Here is a 23168-nt window from a genome sequence, read left to right on the forward strand (position 1 = left end):
GGTTTTGTGTCCAGAAATCTATTAAGAGTGCAGGAAATATTATATATGTGATTCTAATAGGGATCTAAAGTTAAGTCATTCTTTTTCTCACCTACAATGAAGGTAGCATGCAATGTTGACAATTCTCACTATTTTGTCATGAATCTCACGATACTAGGTGTTCTTCCAAGCTCCTGGGAATATTCGAGAATCTTAGTTTTCATTTAGAAAAATAAAGACATTTCCAGCTCCCTTTGTTGTGGGGAAAAAGCTGGAAAACATGAACCCTAATTGCTCCAAGTACAGAAGGCAATTAAAAAGACCCCAAAGTTATTTAAAATCTCATGGTTTTTAAGCCCATTGGTGACTATTTGAGGCCTTGTCTCAATGGTTGTGGTTAGCAATACTGCAGCATGTTTGAATTGTGAAGAAGCCCTGTGCCATGCTTTAACAATACCCCTGGCTGATTGAGAAATAGTGTTAACGAACTCCAAAGTATTGTGCAATCTTCCACTAAAAAAATTGTCAAGTACGGCATGAGTTCTTTTAAAATGGAGGAGTGCAGGGGAGAAATAGGGAGACTCCATGAGTCTCTAATGGGAGACAAACAAACACGTTTGTACACATATGTTCCAAACACATGGAAGACATTTTCCCCTTTTTGGTGCACATACTGTCCCTTTGAATTGCCCCGGAGTGTCCTGCACATCTCCTCTGACATGGTGCATAGAAGTGCTGGTGTAAGTGGTGGGCATTTTGTTTAGCATTGACATAGTGAATAGCCGGTGCAAGGCCATTTTTTCCTTCCTTCCTCTCTCTGTTATTAACTGGGTAATTCAATTAATTTCAACAGTAACGTACCCAGAACTGCATGAATTTCGCAAAGAGCTTGTCTGCAACAAAGACAGCCATGCATTTGCCCTTCCTTATGACTTTTCATTATTTCTGTGTCTGCCTAGAAGTCTTTCTGGCTTGTAGAAAAATATCAGAGTAGACCATTGTGCTGTCTTTTTTTTTTTTTTTTTAAACAAATTACATTAATACTGCTTTTGCGCTGACAGATCTTAGGCCTTTTAGAAAGCACCATCTCACCTTTATCTCAGCTACCTGCTGTGTTAGCAGCCCTGACAACTTATTTATGACCTGCTGACTACTGCTCTCTGCTCCAGTATTAGTATCTTCTATAGCTCAGATCTTTGTTATAAGAGTGTCATGGTTTTTCCCCTTCCTGCCCTCTGCCTAAAATTTCATGTGACTGGTAGTCTAGAAAATGGCAGTATTCTACTGGTCATTCCTGTCCCTCCCGTTGTCTGAGCCTGATCCTCCCTCCACCCGCCATGGCACCACTGTGGTGTTTAAAGAGTACCGCTTTATGACCCCTTTACACAGCCAGAGCAGTATTAAAGAGCTTCAGTGTAAGTGAGAATCAGGCCCTTTTGTTCTCACATTGCTAGCTATCACAGTTACAGGGCTAGCTGCACTTCTGTCCTCTTTCAGGGCTCAGACCTTTACCTCTCCTGGAGTGAAATGCCACAATTATCTTGTTCTTATACCAGGCCCTGGGATACAGTATCTGTGGATCAACTGTTCTCACCCACCTGAGGTCCAGCTGAACTAGGGTACCTGCAGTTCCTCTCAGTCTGTGATCAGTGGTGAACAGGGATAGGACAGACTTCTTGAAACAAAAGTGTTGTTTATTTTAACAGTGGCACAAAGCTTTTAAAACAAAAGCATTTTAAAACATGTCTTTCTGACCTAAAGTGTTCCCATCCACTGATGGTAACCTAGACAGGCCAGTATGTTACTGTGTCTGAGTCTGGTTCTCCCAAACAACTACTGCCCAATCTCAATGAATTCCCAGGCATTTATTCCTCTGGTCCAGACCATTCCTGTAGGCTCAGTAGGAGATCAAGCCAGAGTCCTTAGGGCCAATAGTTCTGGCATTGTCTCTTAACAACTCATAAGTGTTTTCTGAGAAGTGGCTTATCTTAAGCCATTGTGGCCCTTCCTGCTTTTGTTTTTCCCGACAGTCCCTTATTAGACTAAACCAACATATTCATACATTAAATGTCCCAATAACCAGGTCAACATACAGTGTTCATAAGTTATTACAGAGCAGCTCCAAATCCATCACACTGGTATGTCCCTTAATATGATTTGAATGTAATTTATTTGTATATGGTTGGTTTATTTCCTTTTGCTTTTGAAGAGGAGAGAGAGGGAAGCGTTATGCCTAGTTATCTCCAGCATTTTTAATCTGTCACATTCATGAGCACTGAAATGTATTCTCATGGGAGGGAAGTGTTCTCCTGGCGTGAAATTTTACATTGCCAAGTTCCAGCTTTGAGCAAATATATGCACCACTGAAAATTGTTTATGAGAGAAATGCTGACAGAGATCATCAACTAACTATCACAGTGCTAACACACACTAATGTAATTCTATTTCAGAGTATTGTCATAATAAAAATTATTTTTGTTTTTAAAAGTCCTTACCGGTGTTGTTAATACTACTGATCATACAGTCCTTTGCTTTTGACAGTAATCCATTTAAGGGAACAACTTGCATGAGCAACTACCATTTGTGTGAAGAGGGGTTTACAAGATTGGGGGCTAGATTATTAAACCCAGGAAAAACTATTTTAAAAAATCAAATGTTCTTGCTTCCGTTTGTGTTGATTGTTTACTTTTTATAAGACCCTTATCTTGGGAATTGAAACTATTTCCCTTCTTTGACCCTTTTCTGGCACAGTTCTGCAGCATTTTGGTTGCAAAAGCTTCAGACAAATGTTAAATTTGAAATCAATTTTCATAAGCATTTGTGGAAACTTTTCAATTAATACAACCTGCAAACTCAACCTGAGATTTGAATATCAAACAGGGCTATTTCTTCCCAACACATTGTTGTTAATAATAATGTTTCTGCAAGCAAAATGATGTATTTATTGTCACTTGTACAACACCGTTTAGATTGTGCCCGTCAGTTATACCTCTTTGTCTCAGATTCTGCCCTCAGAATAGCTATAAAACCCCCAATCTTTAGATATGCCTTTATTTGCTCCTGTACAACCCCTTTGTCTGTAGGCAGAATCTGGTGTACATTATCCTTATTAGCGATCATAAGGCCTAAGAAGAATTGATTTTCACTTCCCAGTCTGAATATCCTGGCAGTTGTGTGTGGGGGGGGGGAGGGAATTCTGTACTTGTAAACGGAGCAAATTAACAGAATATTACTACGAGAAGCTTTATGCATAAGATTGTCATTTGTAGTTACCTTATTAACCATATATTGGTATTTTCTTTAATCAGGCCACAGATAAGTGAAGAGCTCAAAGAAGTGATTGTAAGGATGCTGGATAAAAATCCAGAAACGAGGATAACAGTTCCTGAGATTAAGGTAAATTCATCATGAATGTTATATTTATTTGGAATTATTTCATGTAATCTCAGTTGGTTTCATATTTCTTGTATTACTTGTAATGTGACAAAACTTACCAGCATAGCTCAAAGGGTGAGTACATTCACTTGGCTCCATATTTGTATGACTTAAAATCACTCTGATGCTGCTTATTTCTGAGAATATTAATAAAAGGGGATTTTTAATTAAAATTGTTCAAAATCTGGATAAAACACTGACAGCGTTTCCCACAAACACTTTTGTAGATTGAAACCTTGTTTTTTTACTGAGATGGCTAACTCGAGTGATCAGACCTGTTCCCTAGTCTAGCAGACACAGATGTGTGTTGCAGTGACTGTGAAGCTGAATACTATACGTGTATGTACCTGTTGTTCATACCATGCTGGCTGTTGTTATACATGTAGGAATGGGATCAAGGAATGTAGCGTCCATTTCTGTCAACATTACCTTGGTCATTGTTCTGCAAAGCTCATGAATCCAGAGCAACGAACACCCCTGATGGAGAAAGATGCTCCATGCTGCTTTGTACATTTTGTTTCAGGACTGATACCATGTTCTGCTATCATTAGTCACTGAGAAGTCTCACCTATTTGAAAAGAGTCAGAGGGCTTGTCTACACTGGCGTGAAAAAAACACCCCCCTGAGCGCAGCAAGTTTCAGCGCTGTAAAGCGTCAGATAGTATAGATGAACAGATGAGGAACAGATGAGTATAGATAGTGGCCAGCGCTGGGAGCCGAGAGCTCTCTCCCAGCGCAGCGCTGCTGGTGTAGACCAGCCCAGAGAAATTGAAGTTGAATAAAGCAGGGGTGGGGGTGGATTAACTATATCTACCCTCTCCTAATTTGCATCTCGGATGTATCACTCTTGTTATTCACAGTTATTTAGGTCTAATTGTTTGGCAAACTCAGTTTGGAATTGCAGTTAACAAAAAAAAATCAAGGAAATTATATGGGGGAACATAAGGAAATTGCTGTTTCTGAATCATGTTGATGCACGAAATACACTTGTCTCCTAATTGAAATGCTCACACGACTTAGATATTCCATACTTTTAATAAAAATGATTTCATTTAGGGTTGACTGTGGTGTTTTGCTTCTGAAGAGGGTTGTTATAAGCATGAATAATCATCTTTGGAATACACAATTTAATTAAGTGCCATAAAGAAGTTCTTTGCTGAGCTCTTGAAAAGTGCTCTGGACACCTGCACTAAACTCCTTCTAAAGTTTGTAGGCAGCAAACATCAGTCTGATTGAATGCTGTGGACTAGTCCCCAGGAGGTAGGCAGGTATTTTTTAAAAGCATAGTGGATGCTGTTCTGATTAACCTCCATAGGTGCCAGCCCTTGGACAAATACACTGATATCAAAGAGCCCCACTCCAGTACTGTTTGTTTATACTTGAAACCCCTTGTATTATGTAGCACATTAGACCAAAATTATGCACAGGCCTCCCATGCCCTAAACTGATTTATATGACATTATGGGACAATGCTAATTAATTACAAGATCATCTAATAAGCCATGTGGTTACTAAACTAGAGGAGCAGGGAGCAGCACAAGAAGGTGAAGTGTTCTCTGGGGAGGGAAAGTGGGAGGCCTGCTGGAAGATGCAGGTACATCTGAGGCTCCTAAACCACATAGGAGCCACTCCTGTGGCGTTTAATTATTTGGGAAAGAAGACACATCCTCTAACAAGCTTCTTCCTGCTCCCTCACGGTCACCTGTGCCTCCTTCCACTGGCTGCGTGCTATCCAACAATCCCCTAGTTTGCAATGTAATCCACCTCCCCTGAAGACCCTCATATGTTGGGCAAACAAGCTGAACAGCCGGAAGGTGGTAGGAGGGTGGCCATGTTTTTTTTTTAGTGATGTGGTATGAACATTAGTCTGTGTGGCATCTAGGCAAAAAGGTAAGTTGTGTGGGCAATTGCATAGCCATGTAACCACATCATGTATAGGGGCCTCTCCATGACCCTGAAACATTACATTAGTGTTAGGCCAAAATGCTCAGACTTGGGTACTATATTATATGTTTACCTAGGTGGCCTGATTTCTAGAGATACTGAGCATTTGCAGCAGCATCTGAACTCACGAGTTATTGAGTGCTCAACACTTCTGAAAATCAAGCCACTTGTTTAGGTGCCTAAATTTAGGCACCCAAGTTTGAAAACACATTATGGCGCTTTTCCTGGGCCTGGGTTGTTAAAGTGTCTGTGTATGTGAGAGAGAGCTGCTGTTGATGAATGGGATTTTCATAGGTTTTGACTGAATTCAGTGGAAATTGAGTGCCTAACTCTCTTATCCCCTTTGAAAATGCCAGCCCATGACAATTAGTGCTGATGGTCTCTTAAGGTCTATAGAGACACTACACACAGTCGCTGGAGTGCAACAGAACCTCTGAGTTAGCCCTCAGCCTGTTGATTCAGCATGTGCCAACCTATGTGGAAAATGGAGCTATCCTGACTCGCAGCTTGTAATAATAATCAGCCCTATAGCCATTATTTCCCCATATTAACTAACATCTATCCACACTGTGTGAAGTACAAGGGACATACACATTTAGGATTCTCTGCAGTGGCTTGTTCACCGCTTTCTTTGTGTCCCTTTTCATGTAGTTGCATCCCTGGCTAACAAAGTTTGGGGAGGATCCACTGCCTCTAGAGGAAGAGCATTGCACTGTGGTGGAGGTGACTGAGGAGGAGGTGAAGAATTCCGTCAAGACAATCCCAAGCTTGCCAGCTGTAGTAAGTGAAAACAGGAGCTTTCTAAGCTTTTATGTTCCAGGAGATATGTCACTTTCTTTGAGCCATCAGGTGAAGCAATCTCAACGTGAGGGATAGACAAATTTCCCGTGTATAATGTGCATGATTTAGCCATTCAAGTCAGTGGGAGTTGTTCATGCCTTTGAGCTGTGCATTTACCTCAAAAGGTTTACTGGTACTCCAACACACAGGGGCCTGGTCTTGCAGCCCTTATCCATATGAGCATTGACGTCAAAGGGGCTACTCAGATAATAGGTGCAGGGCCAAGCTCCCCAGGTGGCCAGCACCAGAGGAAGCAAATGATAGAAGCAATTCAAATTTGCAAAGACTTATTACCAGACACATATGTAACTCCAATCCCAACACCACCACTACGACTGGAAAAAGGGAGAGCAGTGAGGGAGAGTAAAGGGTTGTTTGCACGGTTTGCTGTGCAGCCACCCGTGTACATAGACAAGGCAAGAAGCAGAGCTGCAAATGGCCCAGAAAATTCAGCATAGGACACGCTCTGGTAGTTGTTGAGCATATTCTCTTTGGATCAGCAGTAAGGCCTGATCAAAAGCCCATGACATCAATGGGAGTCTTTTCATTGACTTCAGCGGGCTTAGTACCAAGCTATAGGTGCCTGCAGCAACTCAGTGGGCACTAGGTACCTCTAGAGATATACACCTGAGAACTCGAATCCTATTCTTTTCCTATTTTGAAGGCAATTTAATCATATGGTATTTTCCCTCTAGAAATAAATGTGTGAAGCCTTTTCCTACAAAATCTTCTATGTGATGGAATAATAAACACACTGCAAAATATTGACCTCCAGGTTTAAAATAAATCATTAAAATTACAATGGGTAGTTAAGAACTCAGCCTTTCTGCTTTAGGCACTTAAACACTGGGCTCCAGTGTCAGGAGCTGAAAGACTTGCTTCCCTTTATGAGATGTGTCCTGGCAGGTTTAAAATTTTTTTGTTTAATGAAAGGAAAAGATGAAATTGTAATGAAAAGGGGACACTTTACTGATTGCAAATTGAGGTTATGCTTAAGTGTGCGTGTGGTGACCAGATGTCCTGAAATTGACATATGAAGTGCAGTATTCCAGACAAATATAGGTCATGGTCCTGAAGAGTCTTCCTGGCATAAAACTACATGCCTGCTTTTCAATTATTGAAACAAAATATTGTTAACATATCCTCACTTATTTAAAAAGCAAAGGGGGGTAAGCCAGGTCTAAAGCTGGTGGCTTAAGAACTTCCACATGTGGGAGGAAAATACTAATACCATCCCATAATTTGGGGGAAAATCCATAGAACAGAGCTACAGCTGGTGTAAATCAGTGTAGCTCCATTGGTTGGTTTCAATGGAACTACATCAGTTTGCATCCGCTGAGAATCCGGCCCCATGTTTCTCTACTGATTTTAGAATGCAATCACTGAAATATTGCAGAATTTGTGAGCCTACCTCATCACCATGAGCCAGTTACCCTGTGTCTTTTAGATAAGATTGAACTGTAAAACTTGTTCTAAGGTGTCTCATGGTTTTTTCCCCTAAGGCAGAGGGCTTCTCTTTTCCTAAACTATTTCTTAAATAGTTACAGTCAAAATGACAGCTTATTTGACAGCCCTGGAAACTTTGATACTCTGTTTATTCTCGTGCATCTCCACAATAGCTAAAGTCTTATACTGTGCTTATAGTGATGGTATCTGATATTCTTCAGGGAATCCTGATACCTAGAAATAGAAACAATAAGATCTGTTAGTAACCGAGATGGCCCCAAACTTAAACACCAGGCACCTAAATGGAGTTAAGGATTGGGGGAGTACAGAATCTGAACTTGAATCTAAATCTAAATTTAGTGACTAATCCCACTAGGGCAGGGTAATTGTGACAATTCCTTCACCCAGCCACTGAGGTGGTGTGGCTATTTACTTCTCCTTATTTGGGGCCTGTGATAAAACCACATTCTAACCTTTAATGACTCTCACAACTTCCCTATGAGGTAGATAAGAGAACATTATTATTTCCATTTCACAGATTGGAAAAGGTATTTAAAGTGGCCAGATCCTCAGCTGGTGTAAATCAACATAGTTACATTGAAGCAAATAAAGCTAATTCATTTACGCCAGCTGAGGATGTGGCCAAAGAGGTTTAAAATGACTTCCAAAGTCACAAAGGGAGTCATTGTCAGAGCTGGAACTAAGTCTTATGAGCTCTTGGCTCCCAGTCCTGTGCTCAGGCAACCAGCCTGTTCCCTTCCCTCTAGTCAATGGGTGTTGACAGTATTCATATAGCTATTTCTAGCAATGCTTTGCAAACAGAGATCTAACTTCAGTAGCCAATGGATCAGCATTTATACCAAACAGAAACCTAAGGGCTATTATACAGATCCCTCTAGTTCAGTTTTTACCTGTGAAACGGCATTACAATTTTATTAAATTAACGAAGTAATCATTATATTCCTCTGATCTAGTGCTTAGAGCAGCATTATAAAGATGATGAAAACTCTGTGCCACCTATCTTCTCTGATCTGTTTTTCCTTCTTCAAAGATTTTAGTGAAGGCCATGCTAAGGAAACGCTCATTTGGAAACCCATTTGAGGTTCAGGCCAGAAGGGAAGAGAGGTCCATGTCTGCTCCAGGAAACCTATTAATGTATGTATATCTGCCCCTTCTAGTGCTCTGCCTGAGCTGTATATGGCCGCTTCAAGGAACAAAGTAGTGTGGGAGGAATAATGGAAACTGTTTTCAGATAATTTCCTTAGAATTTAAAGGTGAATTTCATGTGGAAAATCAGTCAGTGGAGTTACACTAGGGATGAATAAGGCCTCTGGTGTCATTTGGGGTTGAAGTATAATGAAACATCCACATTAGAACAAAGTAAACATTTCTTTGTATGGATGCAGCCACTTTCATATTTAGGGCCACGTCCTGAGCTGATGTAAATGAATGCAGCTCAATGGACTTCAGAGGAGTTGTACCCATTTAGAGCAGCTCAGAATCTAGCTTTTTAGCCAGTTTGTTTATTATATACTGTGTGTAGTTTAAACAGTACTCAAACATCAAGCTAGCAAAGTATCCATTGATGAAATTCAACTAGGTTATTTAATTCTTATGTAAGTAGCCTCTGCTCTGCTGTCCATGAACAATAGAAGTAGGAGGTTTGGAGGAGTCCAGCTGCGTCATCTAGACATTAAAAAATAAAAAACCTGTAAAACTAGAAGCATGCTGATATATTTCAGCTCTGCTCTGGAAATCAGTGACCCATGTAATCTCTGTAAACTGGAAAATGTGCACATCCTGGACTGGGTCTGGAAGCCAGTGATGGACACCTTTGACATTACATTATTGGTATTGTGGGAACCAACAAAACGCATCATATGTGATAAACCAAGCTACAGTACATAGCGTACATCGGGGTCAGCAACCTTTCAGAAGTGGTGCGCCGAGTCTTCATTTATTCACTCTAATTTAAAGTTTCACGTTCCAGTAATACATTTTAATGTTTTTAGAAGGTCTCTTTCTATAAGTCTTTAATATATAACTAAACTATTGTTGTATGTAAAGTAAGTAAGGTTTTTAAAATGTTTAAGAAGCTTCATTTAAAATTAAATTAAAATGCAGAGCCCCCCGGCCCGGTGGCCAGGACCCAGGCAGTGAGAGTGAAAATCAGCTTGCGTACCGCAGGTTGCCTACCCCTGGCATACATGCATCATGCCTAAAACTCAGTATCTTCCATGCTAAACAAACACCGCTCTTAGCAGATTTCCAAAGATGCTGATAACTTTTCATATATATTAACTAAACTACCTAACTACATCTTTGGAAATACAAAGTATTTTCTCTCACCAGTGTGTAGGGATTTGAGTGGGTTGCTCTCGTTAAAGATGATGGGACTTTAAGGCCCAATCCTGTACTAATGAAGTCAGAAGCAATTTTGCCACTGACTTCAGTTGGAGCAGGATCAAGGTAATGTGCAAATCCTCAGCACGCAATGGAGCCTACATCAGTTAGGCCTTGTCTATGCTGCCACTTTACAGCCTGAAACTTTCTCGCTCAGGGTATGAAAAAACACGCCCCTGAGTGATGCAAGTTTCAGCGCTGTAAAGTGCAGTGTAGACAGTGCACCAGCTCTGGGAGCTACTCCCCTCATGCGGGGTGGGGGTTTTTACAGTGCTGGGAGAGCTGTATCCCAGCACTGGTGCTGAGACTACATAGCCATGTTACAGCACTGCTGTGGCAGGACTGCCATGGCAGCACTTTAACGTTGGTAGTGAAGACATACTCTCAGAGTGTTCAGACAGTGTTGTGCGATAAAGACTGATCCTCATTAGAACTTCTCATAAAGCTGTGAAGAACTGATCTAAAGGAAAAGCCATTTAACTGTAAGGATTTTTGTTTGATACTTGGGTCAGGAATATTAGCCAGGGCCTTGTCCTAATTTTAACTCACAGTTCCCTGTATGACACACAGGCCAAGTTCCAACTCCCATGTTTCCTTAATTAAATTTTGCACAACAGATGGTAACACAGGACCTGCCATACACTGTACTAGTCAGATGGCTGGCACCATCTAGCTGAGTGTCCTATAGCTCTAGCTATCTGCCCAGATCCTTACAACAGAGAGAGAGAGAATGACTACATCCAATTAGATACTTTTCTCCTTTGTATCTGCCTCCCTTCTCCCATCTACTATAGGAGACTCTTTCAGAGGTAGGAGAGTTAAAGGACCTTGATCACCATAAAGAAGCACCTTTGCTCTTTATATTTTATTGCCTTAACCTTTTCAGAACCAAAAGCCTGCTGTAAATCTACCTCATGATTAACCAACTGTGGATAATGAACTGCACTACTGATCCAGAAAGGAAAGAGTTACTGCAGTCATGTTGAACTGAACCTGGCTAACAGAAGAAGCACTTCTACCTTTATTACCTTACCTAGAACAGGTTTTAATATCTTTTTCCCTGGAACCCAATCCTATGAGGTGCTGAGTGCTTCCTTTTAGGGTTCTGAGCATGCTCAAATCCCATTGAGATTTGGCCTGTAGTGAGTGCAGAGATGTACCATGCTCTCTGATTTCTGCTGCCAGTTTTCTGAAGCTCACTGATTTTCAGAGTCTACAAACTGACAGTTTCAATCCAGGCTGGCAAGCGAGATGTCATCCAAGAGACTGCTCTATATGATGTGATTTTTAGCTTCAAGTACAGTCTCGGGTACATGTCAGAAGAACATTTCAAATGTGGATACTTCATCAGCTTAGCAGGAAGAGTTTATCTTCACTTTATATAACTCTCAGACCATCACCTTCCATTCCTATCATCCTATGACATAGCCTCACATAGTTCCTTGCCAGCGAGTCTCTTCACTCTATGATGTTGAGACTTTACTGAGTCTAAAGAAAAATACCAAATAGCTGTCAGACCCTCCAGACTATTTAACTCAGGGGAAGCAATGGGTGCTTTTTTTTCCCCCCCTTTTCTTCAAATCTTATCCTAACTGGTATATTAGGATTTTCTCTTGTTCTCATAGAAATCACTGAGATACATAGGAATAGCCATACTGGATTAGACCAGTGGTCCATCTAGTCTGTCTCTGACAGTAATCAGTGCCAAATGTTTAAGAGGAAGGTAGCATAAGAAACCCTTTAGTAAGCAATGATAGAATAAACTACCAGTAGGAGACATTTCTTCCTGACCCCTCTGTTTGTCTTATGCCCTGAAGCATGAGGGTTTATATCCCTTCTAAAAAAATCTTTATCCAATCTATCTGATTTTTTTAAATCTTATTAAGCCTTGATGACAGGTAGTATACCTCTATTGTGTCCCTTTTATTTATCTCCTCTCTAAATTGAACAATTCTAGTCTTTTCAGTCTCTTGTTGAATGGAAGCTTTTCGCGCTTCTAATCATTTTCATCCACCATGTCTAGATTTAGTTTCCTTAATAGCCTCTTGTGTGGCACTGTGTCAAAGGCTTTTTGAAATAAATTATGTCAGCTAGTTCTCGTTTATCCAGTATTGTGTTGGCTTGCTCAAGGTACTTGATTTACAATAATGAGCCAGTTCACTGATTGAATCACAGCCAATCTGTGGTTGCTCCAAAGCAAGGAAGTTTATATCTCTTCCTTAAAAAATAGTTTATCCTATCTATTGTAACCTTTGTGTGTGCAAGTGCTCAACTATGCTGTCCTCTTCACTTAATTGTACCCAATCAGCTTATGTGATATCATGCAATCAGCATTTCTGGCACCTTCCAGTAATGTTTGATTACCCTAAACTAAGACTTGCGAAAATGGACCTTATGGACCAGCATAGGAATGTTTCTAATTAAATCAAGAGACATTGACACATCAGACAGTATTTCTTACATACAGTGATATATTTAACACTGTAAACAGATAATTTAAAATAATATGAATTTTTATTTTTATGCATTGTAAAAGTTAGATTAGTGCACTTGAATGAAAGAGATTTAAGCTTTCTTTCTCTGTGTTTTGCTTCATTGCATTTAAGAAAATACAGAAAGCAAGAGGCAAAGCTATTTTATTTCTGTGAAGTCTAAGTGGGAGTGTTCATTGTACTAGGTGAATTATGTCCTGATTACATTGAGTATATTTGCAAAGAGAAATTGTGCTAGATATTAAACTCATGCTTCATGCCAACCTAACTTTCTTAATTTACAATGGATTGTTCTGTATAAAATCATCTCCAATATAAAAGTAAAATAAAATATAAATGTACATGTTATGAATGGTGCCAAGTTAATTGAAATAAATCTAGAACAAGAGTAAAGGATAACAAACTTCTAGGAACTAACCATGTTAAATCACATTGTTACAGTATAAGGGCTTGATATTGCAAAGTCTGGCCCTGATCCCACAAAGCATGTAAGTACACACAACTTTAAGCCCATGAGTAGTCCCACTGAAGTCATATATTACATATATTTGATTTGAGGTCATAGTCATACTCAATGTGCTTTAATTTAAGCATGTGCTTAAATCCTTTGCTGGGTCAGGGCCAGAGTGCTCAGCATCTTGCAGGATTAGTCCTAAGGCAATATTGTGTATGCTGCTTCAGAAGTTCACGTTCAGGGACAGTATGTGTCTTCAGAATGGTGGGATAGATTCTCAGCTGGTATAAATCAGAGTAGTTCCATTAACTTTAATGCATCTATGCCTTTGACACCAGCTGAGGATCTGGCACATTGAGTCTTTAAAGCAAGTACACATAATACACAACAGTAAGGACTAGATTGAGGAAAAGTTATACTGCAGGGTGGCTGAACTATCTGTTATATGCCCTCCACTATCTGCCACCTGTTTTCTGTACATACAACATCGGCAATGATGCAGCTCTGTTATCCAGATGGCCTGTGAGCTGCTCTATGTGTCTCATCTTAGCCAATATCCATGTGAGCATTTGGTTTATAAGAAAAACAAAACATGACACTTTCCTCTAACGTATCTAAAGTAATTTATATTCAGTCTTATGTAAGATTCATCTTAGTTATATGGGGATAGCTCTCATTTTAAGAATTTAACTGTTCAAATCCAATTAGTCTGCAGAAACATAGTCAGTAACTTTGCAGAAAGTACAAATCATTTTGGCAGCACCCACACTTGATGTTCTTGTGAAAAGTGTGATAGGATAGTAAAAGATGCAAGTGTTCAGAACTTTGGCTTTACATCTCATCAAGCAGGCAGTATCCTCAGCATCACAGTTCCCCCTACAACCATGTGTGTGTCCATTGGTGACTGAGGGGGAACAGTACCTCCTAGTGAATCACCCACATCAGTTCCTAGGAGCTCTGGATATTGCTGAGCACAGCAGCACCCACTAGACTCAATTCTGCTGTCCTCACTCAAACAAAATTCCCATGAAAGCAACATTGCAGACTTCACGATTTGGCTCATGTTCCTGAGTGGAAATTGAGAGCACTTTGCATGGTCTAATAGTGAGCTCCTGTGTGCTGAAAACACACTGGAAACTGAAGTGCAACCTGTGTCACCTTTATTATATTAAAGGTATCTCTGTTATATTAATGAAGCAAACAAATTTTTAAAAAATCCCAACAACACTGTTTTTCCACATCCCTGACTGTACTGTCTTTGAAGTGTGGTAAATCAGTGATGGTATTGTTGCATTGTGTTCCTACATAGGAAAAAAGAGAAGCAATTAGAAAAGTTTCCCAATTTCACATTCAATTTGTGTAATTAGGCTGCTTGTAAAATAGTTGGGGTTTTTCTAAGCCATATGCACTGCGTGCTGCTGAAGTCAACTTGCATCTGTGTCAGTGTCAAGAATCTTCCTGCAAGAAGCCTTTTGACAGCTGAGTTAGCTTTTCAATATCTGGTGCCTAATTAACATTTCTGAAAAGGGATCTGCCCTTTAGAAAAAGAGAGAAAGATGCCAATTTAACAGCCTACTCATTGAGTTTCTTAGGTTGGAAGCTGCCTGACTTAATTAATTTCTTCACAGTCTTTCTACTACCTGCTCACAATATGCCAAGCTCTATTCTGGGAAATGCTTAGGGAAGAAGATGCAGATCAAAGTTCTTTGCAAAAGCAGGAGACCTTTCATAGCTGTTACAGATTTTGATCCTTAAATGGCCTTGCTTTAAAAATAGTTTTTAAATTCATGGGGAGGGCTTAAATTTTTCAATTCTTGTAAGATTTTGAAAAATCCTTTCCTGTTTGTTATTTATTTCTTTACTTAAATGTCTAGAAATGTTTAAAAGTCATCTATGCTTAGGCATTTGGCAAATATTACAATTGAATGGAGCTAAAATGAAGATGGCTGTTTTTAGCAACACTATTTATATAGCTTCTGCCTCTGGCAAAAGTACCACTGTACACCTACATCACTGATTGAGCTTGGAATTGTGTTTAACTGCTGCTACAGGTCACAAAACACTGTGGGGCTGATCTCCTGGCTCTCACTTTGGTCCCTACATGCTGCTCCAGTACATAGGCAGCACAGAAAAGGCTGCCGTAAGATAGAGCAGCCCTGAAGGCTGCGCTGACTTATGCTGGGGAGTCATTTGGGTCACAGCAGCAGCTTCCTGGCATCTGAGCAGCTCAAAGGTAGTGTAAAGCCATCTGTAACTCCCCTCTGGGCTGTTCTGTCTATGCAGCGTCTCTCAGAAGATCTGCACTGAATCTGACCCTTTGTTTTTTTAGATCCTACATGCGATGGGCCAAATTCAACTTGATGTAACTAGTACTTCAGTGGAGCTACATTAGGGATGAATTTGGTCTCTTGCTTTTAAATTTCCCAGTCACTGAATACAGGTTTTTAAAAATCCCAACTGTTCAGTATTCTCAGTTAACTTCCATTTATACATCTTTATTATAGGTATGTAGATTCCCCACCTGAACCAGATTCCTCTCATTAATGCAGGCATAATTTCACTGCATTTATTACTCTTATTTATTATTGCTAATACATCTCAAATTAACTGAAAAAAATGTTTTGGCAGATCCACTATACTTGCACATTAACCATTGCTGTGCAGTTGGTAAAGTGTGGTTTTCAGCTACCATACATGGAATTATTCTTATTATTTACAGAACTTGATCCCACTGATAGATCAGATCATAAGATCCATGCCCTGAGAGCTTACAGTCTAAATAGAGAAGGCACAGACAGGGGATGAGGGCAGCAAGATACAAAGTGACCAGTGCAGCAGGGGTGCTTGAACAATTTGTATAATGGGGGTGCTGAGAGACATTGATCCAAAGAGATGCTGCCACACCCCACTTTATGCCAGGGGGTGTGGCAGCATCCCCAGCACGCATAGTTCCAGCACCTACGCAGTGAGATTTAGCAAATAGCTGTAACAATGGAGCCTTTCATCTGAGAGTCGCTGGTTCAAACACGGCCAGTTTGGCCGTGACTGACTGGTGGCTTTTTGGTCATTGGTTAGCAGTCTCGGTCTAGTTCTTGTTAACAGGTATCCATGTCACCACAAAAAGTTGTCAGGTTTGTTGACAAGTCTCAACAGAGTTCAAGGACTGAATAGGCCAGGACCTGCTCTCTCCACAGGCGGATGGTGACCCTGCTGCCCGGGAAGTCTAATCCCCAGCCCCTTCCCTTGTGCCTGAGGCCCCGCCCCTTTCTTTCTACCTCCCCCTCCCCCGCAGGAGCCCAAAGCACCCCCACTGTGACCCCCCCAGTGCCAGACTGCCGGGGGGGGCAAGGCCCCAGCCCCAGTGCACTGCAGCCTCAATGCCCCCAGCCCCTGGGCAGCACGGCCACAGCACCCCCAGCCCCAGTGCTGCAGGTGGCCAGGCAGCGCAGTCACCGCGTCCCCAGCTCTGGGGCTCTGGGTGGCAGGGCAGCGCGGTCGCTGTGCCCCCAGCCCCTGGGCTCCGGGCAGTGCGGTCACCGCACCCCCAGCCCCAGGGCTCTGGGTGGCAGGGCAGTGCGGTCGCTGTGACCCCAGCCCTGGGGCTCCGTGCGGTGCAGTCACCGCACCCACAGCTCCGGGTGGCCCCCAATCCCGGTGCTCGGCTGGCCAGCACTGGGCAGGCAGCACAGCCCAGCATCAGCGACCCTGAGTCACTGCAGGAGGCATACTGGCCTGCGGGCAGGGGCCACGGTAGGCTGTTTGGGGAGGCAAAGCCTTCCTTGCCTATAATACCTGCTGCCTATGACTCTCTCCAAAACCCAACTGAGGCCCATTGGTGGGGCAGCATGGGCAAGACTTTCCTTACCTATTGTGCTGAGAGAGGATGCCAGCCCCAGGGCTAACAGTCCAGCACCTTTTACTAAAATTACATTCACTTTTAAAACATAGCCTGTTGACACCTGTAGCCAGATTAAAGTCTTCATTGTTGATGGTATTGGCAGGAAACTGGCTGCAGAAAGGATGCAAAGTTTGACTTAACTCTTAATTTCACAAAATGTGTGTTTAAGGGGGCACATCTACACAGCAAAAAAACACTCCTGCAGTAAGTCTCAGAACCCAGGTCATGCAGTAAATCTCAGGGCCTGGGTCAATTCACTTGAGCTCATGGGGCTTGCGCTTGGGGCTAAAAATAACAGTGTAGATGTTTGAGCTCAGGCTGGAGCCTGGTCTCTGAGAATGAGGACCCAGGCTCCAGCGTGAGCCCAAACATCTACACTGCCATTTTTAGCCCTGTAACACAAACCTAAGTTAGTTGACCCTTACTGCCGCAAGGTGTTTTTTTTTTTTCCTGTGTAAATATACCCTAAGTCAGTCTCTTAACATTGCTAAAATTCTGTGGGCATCTGTATATTAGCATGCAGATTTTGACTAAATAATACATACACATTGTCAACGGAAAATCCTGTCCAAGTAAATTTCACACTAATATATTTTTCATTGCAAGGGAAGGATGTGTGCTTTTATTAAAAGCTATGGCCCATATTGTGGCAAGGGTAAGTATTATTAGAGTCTAACTAATGGTTTACAGACTAACTTCAGCACAGAATATCATAACATCTTGTTACACTAGGAGCATCACATACAGAAGCACCCATCATCTATTCAGTGGTTTGTGTCTAATTCCTGCTCAACTTGTGTCCTTTGGCAATTAATAACACTACATGTTCATAAGACTTCTACATGCTAGGGACACAGACCTGTATGCTGCTGAACACCTTCAACTCCCACTGATTTCACTAGGTGTTGATGGCACTGAACAGCTTGCTGGAAGCAATTGGCACCCTGCAGGATCAGTTGCCTTTAGCACAGGTGTATGCACAGCACTGCACTATGGGTGACAGCATTAACTGTCATGGTTTTTTATTTGGTCTTTAGCCTTAGTAAACATTGCTGACTAATATCCCATCCTCTGTTTAATTTCATACCTTTAATATTCAGAAACGTGCTCATTTGCCTTTTGCCAACATCTTCTTTAACATTTTCTTCCTTTATCTCATTGTTTGCCCTTAGGGACAGGTTCCTCTTAAGCTCATCTCTATATTTGCATCCATCTTTAAGGTAACTGTGTGTTTGTGTTTCCCCTGGATGCAGTAGAATTATAAATCCTCTCCTCAGTTGTCATGCTTTCTGTGTTATTGAGAACATAAAATTCCATCCTTCATATAGGAGCAGTTTTGTTACAGTAGTTACGTAGTTTGTTACAGTATTTATGTGTGTGTGACACTAACATTCATTCTCTAAGTTATTTGGGATTTTTCTTGGTCATTTGTTTCCTCACTCTTCTTTTTTTTCTTTTGGGAAGGATGGGAGAGGGAGACTTGGTGAGTTTTAGCAGAGAGCGGGCTCAATCCAAAACCCTAGATCCAATACCCACAAAATTTGGGAATCTGGATCTGAACTTGCAGCTCAGGCCCATCTCTAATATTTAGACCTTATGAAAGATTAATAGATGTGGCTACAACCAAATATGCAGCAGGTAATTCTATCAATACCTCTACTCTTCAAGTTTCTGGGACTCTGCTGTGATGACTGATATGGACAAAACCTCTTGGTCTACATTTCAACATGCCTCATTTCAATCAGGACTTAAGCAGACAGCATGCATATTTTGCAACACATTCCACAGATTGGTCCACAAAGTATGCCGTCCAATTTAAAACAACAACAACAAAATACTGTAGTTAATGTAAACCATTGGAGATCATTAAAAAAAAAAAGACATCTCAGTGCAAAATCCCACTTTGCACGGCCAGCTCAAAGCATAGTTAGTCTGCCTGGAATTTGACAGAGATGGTTTCAGATGAATGCTTGGAAATTAATCATGTCTCTTGAAATTCCATTTGAGCAGCTCCATTATTATGGAGACAATTGTTTGCTTAGGAGCTCATTTATCACTGTAAAATAAATAGATGAATCAAGCTAGGGACACCTCCTGCTGCAAGAATGAAGGATTTTGAAAAGATTCTCCAAAAGTACTGGCAAGGACCTGAGCAGAATAAAGGCTGATGTAGCACTTTTATTGGCATTTGGGTTGTGATGCATGGGACTGTTTTCAATTTTGAAAAAAGAGAAAATTTTAGTGTAAGTAATAGTCTTTTCCACTTGGATGTACAGTTAAAGAATTCATAGATAGGCCCACTGAAGTCAAAGGAAGTTTTGCGCCTATGTTGACTTGAAAGATCATGCTCAGAAAGTCAAGCTCAGGAGAAACCCCCTGTATCATCATCCATTAAGGCTAGAGAGATGTAATAAAATACAAAAGTTTGCCACTTGCACCATGATACTTGGTTTCAACCACAGCCTCCTGTTTAGCCCTAACAGCAGCATATGTATGGTCTCCCAGTAAGGGCATGACTGAGGCTTGTCTCCATTGGGAATTTACCCTGATTGCAGGCATCTGTGGCCAGTTGGCTCCATTGACGTGTACCCTGGTTTCAAGTGCGAGTAATCTCAATCTGTGCAAATTGAGGGTTATCTTGCCAACACTTATTTTGCACTGATACAGATATTTCAGTGGCTGGCCAGAGATTGCTAGAACTAAGACAAATTGCCAGTGCAGACAGTGCTTCAGCTTTGGAATGAATAACACAGCCTGGTGAAAATGAAACCTGTGATTGATTCCTGATGAATAGACCTCAGAGGTGCAACAAACTGTTCACAAGAGAGATGCTGCCATTGGTCTGAAGCCATTTTTCTTTAAATACATAGGACCAAATTCTCTTCTCAGATACCCAGGCACAACTCCTGGCTGCTTCATTCCCATTGACGTTCTGCCTTCATTCCCACAGAAGTCAGTGGGAGTTCCAAGTGCATAAATGAGGACAGATATTGGCCCACAGTCAAGGCATAAATGGCATTAGGGAAGAATCCTTATCAGTTAACAGGACAGAGAGTAAGCGAGCAATGACTGAACATGGGACTAGGAGTCATGACTCAAATACTATTTTGCCTCTATCCTAATTTTACTATCTGTTATGTTGTGAAGCTTGTGCCATTGATGTACAAAAATTGCTAGATGAGTGCCATGTGTTATTACGACTATTAACAATGGTCTCAACAGTGCAGCGTGTTGGATAACCACATAGAGCAAGGTTCATTAGCCTTCTATTAACAAAAGTAACGCAAATACAAAATAACACCTTAAGAAAAGCTATTTAATGGAGACTAGCATTTAGCCTCAGTCCTCTCAGCATGTAGTCACGTCTCCTATGTGGCAGCACAGACTGCAGACTACTTACTGCAAGATCACCCCAGCTGTCTGTAGAAAATAAATTTAGTTGATATTCAGTATTGTATTGAATGTTTTGGCAATTTATGCTATATTGCACCCATTCCACATCCTGTGGATCACATTGCCTTTAATGCTAAAACAAGGTGTACAGACAGGTATCAGCTATTGAGAATTACAGGGAAACATTTAATCTGATTCATCAAATTGCAGACAGTAGCAAATAGTACAAAATGACAGCAGGCTCTAAATAACCCGTGAGACACCATCTGCTGCTGAATTATGCTTGCCGTTATCCCACTGCACAGACCTGCTTGCATTATATCTGATAATGAAACCTGCTTTCCTGTTCACGGTAATAAATCATTTAAAGAGGGTGATGACAGCCCCTGAATTAACTCAGATCAGTCACTGAAGATGGATCTATTACTCAGCATGTTGAAGTCAGGCCTGAAAGTGCATTTGGAAATGGTCAGTTGTCTATATTCAAGGTCAGGTTTATCACCTGGGCTGTGATGGTGCACTTAGGAATGGAATTATGTTTAATGGCAACCATTGTTTTTTCTGTTTCACTCTTTAAAATACAGCTCAGACATAAGCGTTCTTTTGATACAGCTTCAAATTAACTGATAAGGTGTGATCTCCAAAATATTTCACCTGACCAGTTTTAAGAGTTGACTAGCCTTGCTACCTCTCCTAGGCTGTCTTTACTGCAGAGTTAACTCAAGTTACCTACACTCTAGTTACTTCCTCTCAAGTTAGTCAAGCTCGGGTGAGAGCAGACATATTGTGAAATAACAGTCGAGCCACACAGTGTGGTTGTATTAGCAGCAAAGTGATTGTGTTAGCACTTGACAAGTTGCACTAACTTAAGCTGGAGTCTTCACCACTTGACAGGCTTGCCAACTGTTCTGCCAGTATAACGTGCATCTCCAGTAGAACAATAGCTATACCAGCAAACCTTTCAAGTGGAGACAAGGCCTTGAAAGCACCACCACACTTGAGTTAAGGTTTTTGTGTGTGGATGGGACTCAAGTAGAGGCAACACTCAAGTTGACTTTGCAGTGGAGACAAGCCCATTAGTCTCTTGAATCTGCAAGAGAGGAAGCTGAAATTTAGGAGCATTCTGAAAAGGCTGAAGACTTTGTGAAGTAAGACAAATATAAGTAAGTTATCTTCATTTTGTTTTTGTGGCTAATACTGAGCAAGTTTTTTCAGACTTTTTCATTGAATTATCAGAAATTGGAGACTGAAAATTTTTGGTAAAACTTTTGAATCATCAGGAACAATTTTGAGTTTTTGTAAAAATGTTCAGCTTTTGGTGTAGTTTTCAGTAAACATTTTCAGGTTTTGGATTTCAAAAATCAAAAAAATTTTATCGAAAACCTATTTTTTTTTTCTTAAAAACATTTTAAAAACTAATATTTTCTAGTTTGGGTTTGTCTTGGAAAAGCTGAAAAAAGGGACAGTTTGGGGAAAAAGCATATAATTGGCATTTTAATCAGCTTTATGTTCTAATTCTATTAATATTAATTATAAGTTATAATTATTGCAGTACCACCCAGAGACTCAAGGAGGATCATGCCCCTGTTGTGCCAGATGCTGTATAAACACACAGGAAGATGTGATTTCCGCTTCAAAGAACTTACAGTTGCCATTGCAACGCAGCAGTTGGCTACTTTTTCATTGGCCTTGAGGGAACATAACTGCCATTTGCAGTTGAGCTTTGGAAAAAGGGTTGCAGATGTCAAACCATAAAATCAGTGAAACAAGTAGAGTTTAAAAATATAAACCAAATAAACTTATAAACATTGCTGCCTTTCTATATGTCTGTTTCTGAGAATTAAATCTCTTGTACTAGTGCAATAAAAGGGAGTTGAGAATGTATTTTGACAAACTAAGGAGCTGTAGCCTCATGATACCAAGTCTTATCATACTTGAGTGATCAGTGCACTGATGTTGATGCATTTTTCTTTATCACAGTTTAACTGTTTACATGGTATACTTTTTAAGGAAATACAGTTTTGTTTGAATGTCATTCTTCATCTAGTTATTGATGTTATTGGTTTGGCTTGCCTATTAGAGAAAACTGCGCCTGCTCTATTTTTCTAAATGCCTGTTTCTAATTATTTACTTCCCTTCATTCATTCATGTAGAAAGCAAGGGAGCAGAGAAGGAGTAAAGGACCTTGATCTCCCTGACGTCTGTGAAGATGAGGCTACTTCCTGAAGCCATGTGCATGTCCTGGATTGGTTATTTACTGCTGTTGTAACCATTGTGTTGTGTCCCACACATTCTGCTCTCATGAACCAAAGTTTGTGACCTGAAAAACAGAAATTGAAAAGAGGAAACAAGCAACAACAACTAACAGTGCGAGTTCTTTGGAAATGGTTTATTCACGGAATGTTATGTTGTATTACTCATTGGCTTCATTCAACATGTAAGATGTTTCTCTGTATTTGACATGTGCCTCATTCTCCATTTGAGCCTATGTAGTACGGTCATTATTGTCTGGTATCTTGACCAATGAATGTGTTTTTATTTATAATTCAAAGAACCAAACTTTATCTAATAGGGCACTTGCCATCAAGATGTTTTCCAGCTTTTTGCATTCTGCATTCAAAGTACCAAGAAAAAAGATATGCAGTAGCCAGGTGTCCTCTCTTAGGTTAACTTTTATTTATTACTCAAGCGCTTAAATTTACTGGGGCACAGTCTTACTTCTGCTGAAGTCAATGACAAAATTCCTGTTGACTTCTGTTGAAGTAGAATGAGATCTTCCACTGTGTAATTCTTTGTGCTTTTCATTCTTTCTTATTTTTGCATTATATAGCTCTTATTTTTGCATTATATAGGGCCACATTAGAGTCATTTTAGTACAATATTG

The 23168-nt window shown here is 40.7% G+C and overlaps 1 protein-coding gene across 1 annotated transcript in view; it reads left to right on the forward strand.

Moving 5' to 3' along the window:
• CAMKK1 (calcium/calmodulin dependent protein kinase kinase 1) overlaps positions 1 to 22510 on the forward strand; it is a 116545-nt gene extending 94035 nt beyond the window's left edge. The window contains exons 12-15 of the mRNA XM_077836549.1: positions 3288 to 3375; positions 6010 to 6138; positions 8696 to 8799; positions 22438 to 22510. Coding sequence (XP_077692675.1) covers positions 3288 to 3375; positions 6010 to 6138; positions 8696 to 8799; positions 22438 to 22510 — 394 coding nt within the window. The remainder of the gene's footprint in view (positions 1 to 3287; positions 3376 to 6009; positions 6139 to 8695; positions 8800 to 22437) is intronic.
• Positions 22511 to 23168: the final 658 nt, after the last annotated feature.

This window comes from Eretmochelys imbricata, chromosome 17 (assembly GCF_965152235.1).
Source record: "Eretmochelys imbricata isolate rEreImb1 chromosome 17, rEreImb1.hap1, whole genome shotgun sequence".
NCBI classification, from domain to species: Eukaryota; Metazoa; Chordata; order Testudines; family Cheloniidae; genus Eretmochelys; species Eretmochelys imbricata.